This window comes from Onychomys torridus, chromosome X, assembly GCF_903995425.1.
Source record: "Onychomys torridus chromosome X, mOncTor1.1, whole genome shotgun sequence".
In the NCBI taxonomy this organism is placed as follows: Eukaryota; Metazoa; Chordata; class Mammalia; order Rodentia; family Cricetidae; genus Onychomys; species Onychomys torridus.
The window spans coordinates 31,064,461-31,072,567 of record NC_050466.1 but is presented as its reverse complement, the minus strand read 5'-3'; the positions used below and the strand labels follow the sequence as shown (position 1 = coordinate 31,072,567).

Below are 8,107 nucleotides of genomic sequence, written 5' to 3'. Positions count from 1 at the left end.
CAATGGAAACCTTAGTTGTGTTCCAATAATAAAAGGAAAAGAAGGAATATTTTTAAACATTTAGACTAACTAATCAGACCCACTCTCAAGAAAACCAACATCAAGGATCATAAAATTTAAATATTTATTTTTTAAATCCCCCAAACACTGAAGTATGCTTCACCTAGAAACAGTCTACAGGACTAAAGCTATAATGAGTAAGCAATACACATTGTATTTGGGATGCGGTTATGTGGTAAGGTTTTACACAATCAATTTATGAACTTGTTGACTTTATTTTTTACAAAAATACGAATGTAATCCATGATTCAAGTCACACAATTATTTGTAGAGCATTGTGGAGAACAAAGTGTAATTGAGTTTCAATTACAGAGCAGATAGTGTAATTGAGTTTCAATTACAGAGCAGATGAAAAAAAATCTAACCAAATCATTACTTCAAAATACAATCAATTAAAAGCAACTGTTACAGTATAGGCACCAATGAAAAGAATTTTCTTAGCATATGACATTACATCTTCTCAAGTGTTTGTTTTTCTTTTTTAAAAGAAGGGATGTAATGGCCACTTCAACTAAAAACTGTATTGTTTACTTGTACAACAGTGTTCTTGTAATATTTGGCAGTTATCTAGATACTTTAAAAATCATTTGTGCAAAAATCAAATGCGCATATACAAACATTAAAATCATAACTGTTGAAATTAATCAGTACCAACAAGTCTACAACTATGAAACTATAGCCCCAGTTCAGCACTTAGGCAAGCATAGTTAGTATATATATTGGGCTAAAAAAAAAAAAAAAAAGATATTACCCACTTAACAGTACCATAAATAGAACTGAAAATTAACTGTACAGTCTATCTTACCTTTGTATGAGGAGAAATGATCATGCCCTATGGTATTTTCATATGAGCTAGACATGTTCACTTAAATACCCTTTCAAAACTGAACACACTATGCTTATGTGTGGATAATTATAAAGAAAAACGTATAAATAGTTTCTACGAAAATGTGTTACCATGACAAAAGTTGCTGGTGTCATTATGTTCATACCTATCAATCAGGTATCTACTCACAAGACAACAAGGTAGTTAAAAGTTTTCTAAATCCAAACATGTACTATGTTATTTGAGCTGAAGATTTAAAGACTGAAGCCAGACAAACCACTCCAGTTAAACCAAACCCTCATCCTTGGCTAAATGAGATTACTTTAAATGTCTAATGATGTTAAATAAGGGTTAATTGCTCCTTCCATCTGAAAGAGAAGATAAAAACACCAAGAGGTACTTCTTTTGCTACATGTTGCCTGGAAATGCTTCAAATACAAGGTTTTCAAATGTGATAAATGTGGAGCTGTTTGGCACCCAGAACACCTCGCTAGAAAAATCAATACTTTTCTAGGTATTTTTTTCCAAGAGATTATTAAAAATATTTGTTTTAAGAAGGTATGTCTTATTTCTACCTCCCTATAGTCATTTTTAGAATGTTTGCATAAGAAAAAAAGAATGCTTTTTTTAAGCTTGATGATTTACAGATGTTCAATATTTAGGATGACTTTGAAAGACCTGTATGTTTCATGAGTGTACAGTTAACTAAAGATTGAAAACCCAACACTATTCATTCTAGTAACATAAGAAATAATGGTACCTAAAATAAAAAAACAAACAAACAACTGTATCTCAACATTTACTACAATACAGGCAAAACTATAGTATTAAAATTATTCCTTACAAAATAATCTCTTTAAAATACAAAATGATAGCCACCATCACAAAATAGTTGAATAGCTTCCCCTAAATCTTCAGTGTCGCACAAATCCAAAAGGCACCTGGAGCTCCTGGGTTAAGCATTATTAAGGTTGACATAGCTTTGGTGGGTTTCTCTGGGTCCATATGACACAGAAGCCAACAATGACAACAGGTTTCTTAAGCGGATTCATCAGCAGAACATCTATAAAATTAAGGAAAGTTTAAATCAATGTGTAATTTCAGTTAAGTCATCTATATTTCTCACTCATGAACTCTACAACGAATGGAGACAAATTATTTTCATTGAATCTTATGTATATGGATGTTAAAAGATGCAAAGATGGTCAAAACTTCCCCTGCATCTGCTCTCACAACTTGCAATGGATCTGTTTGTAAACAAGAAAAGAGATGGGAGTTTCCTGTAAGAATCTGGGGGATCTTAAGAATGCTTTAGCTCCTGAGTCCTCAGTAGGCTTTATTGGATGGAAGGGATTTTATATGCCACATATTTAGTTTTGCCTTCAGCTCAGTTTGCCAAAGAAATCTAAAGATGGGACAAGAAGAGATATGATGGGATTAACGTGAAGCTTTGTACAATCATGTTTGAACTCACATAAGGTAATGAATATGTATGTATACATACAAGTCTTGTTTAAGAAAAGAAATTTCAAGTCAAATGTAAGCACTTTTTTGAACAAAATCAAACTAGTAGGAGACAAGATAGATATGGAAAACAAAGCCTCTACTACTGTCTAGGTCAGTGGTTCACAACCCGGGTGTTGAACCACCTTTTCACAGGTTTCATCTAAGACCATTGGAAAACACAGATATTTGCATTACTATCCATAAAAGTAGCAAAATTACAGTTATGAAGTAGCAATGAAGGTAACTATATGGTTGGGGTTCACCACAACATGAGGAACTGTATTAAAGGGTCATGGCATTAGGAAGGTTGAGAACCACTGGTCTAGACTTTTTTTCTCTAAATCTTTTAATCAACATTTCACAAGCATTTAAGTGAAGGAACTTTGTTACTGGAAATAATCAGAATAGTGGTGTTTCTGCAAATACTAAAAGTACTGCCAAGAATGGAAACATTCATGTTACATGTTCCCAAATTTCATCCTAACAGAGAAAGGGCAAAAACCTGGGCTGTTTGGTTCAGTAGAAAACTACCTTTCCATATCTAAACATATTGGATTGTTTCAGTGGGTGAAATGCTTGAGGTACAAGCGAAAGGACCTGAATTCAGATCCATAGTGCCCATGTTCTTGTTAGGTGTGACTGAGCCCCATACCTTCAGCATTGGAGGACAGAGAGAAGTATTCCAGGGGATAACTGGATAGATTGCCTGGCTAAAAGGGCAAGCTCCAGGTTCAGTGAGTGACCCTGCCTCAAAAATAATGTGGAAAGTAATAGGGTAACAAATCCAATATTGACCTATTTCCTACACAGGCCCATGTGCAAGATAGCTCACCCACATACTCATGTATGTATACAGCGTGCGCGCACACACATGCGCGCGCACACACATGCGCGTGCGCGCACGCACACACACACACACACACACACACACATTTACAAAAAGCAATGTTTAAGATGGGCAAGAAACAAAACTGTTTTCAAGCATACAACTATTAAGAAGTAATTTTGCAGGGGAAATATGAATGAATGCATCAAAGTAACCATAGTCCATCTTAATTAACATCCAAAATGTCAACATAATTTTGAAAATGATACTTCAAACTTACTTTTGAAATTTTTCAATTAATTTCTTCACCATTTTATCTGTGATGCCAGGACAGGCAGCTTCAGCCACAGCAATACTTTTCTCAAGTTCTTCAATTGCCTGGTTTCGGCTTGCATTATTCTCATCCTGCTGTTTAAGCTGACAAAGAATGATGGCTATAACATTTAAAATATCCTGCCACTTGAGACAGATAGTGGATGCTAAATAACCCATACTTACTTCAGCAAATGCAGGTGTGATTATCATAGACAAACAGCTCAAGGTTTGCACAAGATCTTGCTCCTTTGAAGAAATGATATAGATTGCACACACGAAATTAAAATAATCATTCATGGCTTTTTCTAGATATTTGATAACAAATAGGAGTCAATTTGAATTCTCCCTTCAAAAGACTCAAGATAAGGCTAGTCCCTATGTTTTCTTTCTGTCACAAATTCTCATCCATCAGTAGAAGCCTCCTAACTTCTAGGATTCCAATGGATATCTGGTTCCCTGGGTTTACTTCTCTACATGGAAATGAATTTAAAAATAACAGTGGCCATTTAAATGACTTCTATGACTTAATTAGGCCACAATGATAAATGAACATTATTATGCCTATAGTGAGGCAGACAGGCATGCAGGAGTATTAAATTCTCACAGTTTTGTACATTACTATCTCATATCATTTTTAAAAAGTCTATAAGTAGGACATGATCAGATGAGAAAAAATTAGAATCATATGTATATGAAGATGATATAATGAAATCTACTACTTTGTTAAATAAATAAAGTGCTTAGCTCCATGTACTTACATCCCCATTCTGTAGTTTCTTTGGATCAGGCTTCTTACGCACAGTGGTGAAACTCCATTCAGGGTGAGTATTACTTTCCCTGCTAGTGGATTCCCTAAAGCAATGCCAAAGATGCTAAGTAATTCGACATGACAGAAACAGCAAACCTGAAGAGCTCACTGTGTCAGTGTTTACAAACTCAGCAAACAACACTGCTTCTGACCTCAGTTTCAGGTGGATACTTGATTTTACCCAAGAATAGCAGCATTTCTCAGCTCTAATTGAGCACCCAAACCCTGTGTGCATAGCCTTACATGCTAATACTATCACTCCCCGACGCCTGAATCATGAACCCTAGGAGAATGCCTTGTGTTTTTAAAGTTCCATGAAGAAGTTTTCATGGGTAGTTAAGGATAACAAGCTTTAGACTGGGCACAAACTATCCTGGTACATTTTATTCATTTCAAATGTTTGGCAGTTTCTCATAAATGCAGGCACCTGAGGACATCGTGGGAAGACATGCTACCTTTGTGGAGGTCTACCTACCTAAAGACAAAATCCTGTTACAGACTTTGGATTTTTCTATTCAAGTTAAGATAAGCACACAGAAGCAGAACTATTAACACAAGTACTGCTATTTTTTCAAAAAGACTAACTTGTCCACAGGGTAAAAATCATCCATAAGTAAATAGATGTAGCAGTTCACAGATCAGTCTGATCAGTTTGGTTCGAGACCAGGAAGTAGGAAAGGCTATGAGATCAGTTCTCCAAAGGGTTCTGCAGGTTGCCATCACAGTGTGAGAAAACATAGTTCCTTGTTGCTTCTTGTGAACTAATAGAACACCTTTAATCAAACTGTATTCCAAAATTTTGTAATATACTCAAGTATCCACTAGGGGTTAGACCAAGACCATGTAAAAGCAGAGACTTTTCTCTTCCAAAGCATGTTTCCAAATTCATTGTATTCCACAGACTGTAAAGAAACTTCACAGTAGCTGAAGTGAGTCCTTGGAATGTGATTTATAACTTAGTCTAAAACAAGCATATGAGGTCACTGCAAAAAGGCAGGGCGTATGAAAACGGGCTGCCTACATAAAAACAGCAGTAATGTGTACATACGAGTCAGAGCCCTCGGAATCAGATTCATCATCACTGTGTCCTTCTGCCTTCCATCTCTTAAAGCGATCAATCAGTTCAGTCAGATAAGAAGTCTTCTTTGAATTTTTCACAATGAACTTATGTTTCAAAAGTTCTTTAGCTGTAGGACGCTAAGACACATACACACACAAGAAGAAGGATGCATGACTATTGTGAGGATCTTTTGGAGATAGGTAGTAAAACATCATTTGAATTACTAAACTGAAATCTACAAAATCATATCTATAGACACAAGGACAATTAAAATGTAATAGGAAAACTGACATTTCTATTTTTTGAAGTGGGTCAAGGTAGCCACTTTAAACTCGCCGTTTTAGCAGCCAAATTTGTTAAAGCACAGTAGACAGATGCTAGGATACCTCATCAGCATGCCAATCAACAAAGCCTTCTCAGAAATAGTGGGACATAGAAAGTAAACACCTAAAAATGCCAAAACAACACTTAAAGACACTTTATTACATTGACTATAATTTTTAAAAAATCGTGAAAACTAGCAAGATTGCTGTAATTTGGTTATCATCTTCACATCTTATGAATCCCTAATTTTGTCATTATCTGCCCACATCTTAGTATATGCTTTTCTATCAAACATTAATTCTTATTGTCTATAAATGCAAACACCAAGTGCTGTGGGGAATATGCTCCTTTCAGTATTTCATTAATATTGGAATGTTCACTGTCAAAATAAAAGTAATTACATTCAACTTAGAAAAGTGCTCTTGTCTTTTTAATCACCAAGAGTATGAGCAGGGTTATTCTAACAACACCAAGACATATAATTAATGTAGTCAATTCCATCACCAACAGGTATGTGTGTACTTTAACAAGTAACAGAACATTAATCATTTCCCCAAATTTTCTCCTTGAAATAGGAAATGATCAGGTAGCTGGGGACTAAGAAGATGATGTCAGGGAAGAGAAATAAGAACCAAGGATCTGGTTAAGAACAGAGTGGAATTAGCAATGCAGAAAGAGAAACCAGTTTCATGAGTGGATCACAGATGTTTTTCACATGCACTGTATTCTCCAGCAATAGGAAACCAACAATTATAATAACAACATATACTCACAAACGATGGATCTTTATTCAGGCAAGCATCAATAAACTCTTTGAAAGACTTAGTAAAGTCTCCCACAAGAGTTGGGGGGTTGTTTTTCGGAATTAGAAACAGAACTCTCATTGGATGCATGTCAGAATTCGGAGGCTCTCCCTTGGCAAGTTCAATGGCAGTAATTCCCAAAGACCAAATGTCAGCCTGAAAAAGAAACAATAACAAAAACTGTTTATCACCTTGAAATTCCATTCTAGGATGCTGACCCCAAATCCCTGCATTGGCATATCAAGAAATATGGTGAATTACAATAAATTTAATCAATGGAACTCATGAATTAAAATTTTAAATCTCATATTTTGTACAGGCACAACACTACTTGAGTGCTAAATAAACCAGATGAAAGTCCTTGCCTTGAAGAATCTTACATTCCAATAAGAGGGACAGATAAATGAGTAACATAATGTCAGATGAGATGAAGTTCTGTTGGGGAATAAAAAAAGCAGAATAAGGAAATATGACCAAAGCAGAGACGGGAGCTCCATGCTTATGTGGGATGGTTGGGAAAGACATCTCTGTGCAAGGGATGCTTACAGACAGCTCATTGGGAGCAAGGCTATTCCAGAGAAAGCAAGAGAAAGTCCTAAGGTCAAAATACACTGTGTTTGAGGAACATCAAGGCCATGATGGCTGAAGCTAAGAGGGTGCACATGAGAATGGTGGAAGACAAGGGTGGACAGCCAGACAATGGCCACATAATAATAATAATAATAATAATAATAATAATAATCAACGGCCCTGTATGTGACTAGAAGGAATTGAGATTTTATTCCAAGTGTGATGAAAAGCCATCAAAATAAATAGGGTTCAAATATTACCAACACCAATGGGATTTATGATTAAGAAACAAAATATGACATAATTTCTTTTAGAAGCACTTGTGAAGGAAGGGAAATTAAAAAGCTTATTGACAAGGCTACATCCAGTTAATTCCATCTGTATAGGGAATACTTTACTTTAGAGTCATAAGCTGACTGTTGAATAACTTCAGGAGCCATCCAAAATGGAGTTCCCACAAAGGTGTTTCTTTTAATTTGTGTATCTGTCAGCTGGCCAGCAACTCCAAAGTCAGCAAGTTTAACATCACCTTGTTCTGAAAGCAAGACATTGGCAGCTATGGGACAAAGAAAAACAAAATGAATATCTCTCAGTTGCTCCAAAACGTGTGTTTTTCTCCGGTTTCTATTTGACTGTTGTATACCTTTAATGTCTCGGTGAATTTTCTTTTCGGAATGTAGATAGTCCAGACCTTTCAAAATCTCCTTGAGCATGGTGGCAATCTGGAATTCATCAAATGGACCAGCACGTAGCTTAAGGAGAAAACACATGCACACTCACACACTTTTAAAAAATTTGGGAAAAAAATTCAAAATTTGTATTTTTGAAACACAGGGATCCATTAATTATTTGAAATAGCTTATTAAACCAACATTTGAACAAATGAGGAGAAAAACTTAAAAGAGAGAAAAGGTAGTAAAAGAGTCATGTCAAATGCTGTGCAGGTTTATAAATGATGAATTTGTAGGATTGGGTTATAGCTCAGCTGGTAGAGTATGTGCCCAACAGG

The 8,107-nt window shown here is 35.6% G+C and overlaps 1 protein-coding gene across 1 annotated transcript in view; it reads right to left on the bottom strand.

Annotated features, from left to right (window-relative positions):
• Positions 1–769: 769 nt before the first annotated feature.
• Stk26 (serine/threonine kinase 26) overlaps positions 770–8,107 on the bottom strand; it is a 51,783-nt gene continuing 44,445 nt past the window's right edge. The window contains exons 5-12 of the mRNA XM_036174734.1: positions 7,742–7,850; positions 7,497–7,654; positions 6,499–6,684; positions 5,390–5,538; positions 4,292–4,385; positions 3,717–3,779; positions 3,499–3,635; positions 770–1,949 (exon numbers count right to left, since the gene is read on the bottom strand). Coding sequence (XP_036030627.1) covers positions 1,925–1,949; positions 3,499–3,635; positions 3,717–3,779; positions 4,292–4,385; positions 5,390–5,538; positions 6,499–6,684; positions 7,497–7,654; positions 7,742–7,850 — 921 coding nt within the window. The 3' untranslated portion in view covers positions 770–1,924. The remainder of the gene's footprint in view (positions 1,950–3,498; positions 3,636–3,716; positions 3,780–4,291; positions 4,386–5,389; positions 5,539–6,498; positions 6,685–7,496; positions 7,655–7,741; positions 7,851–8,107) is intronic.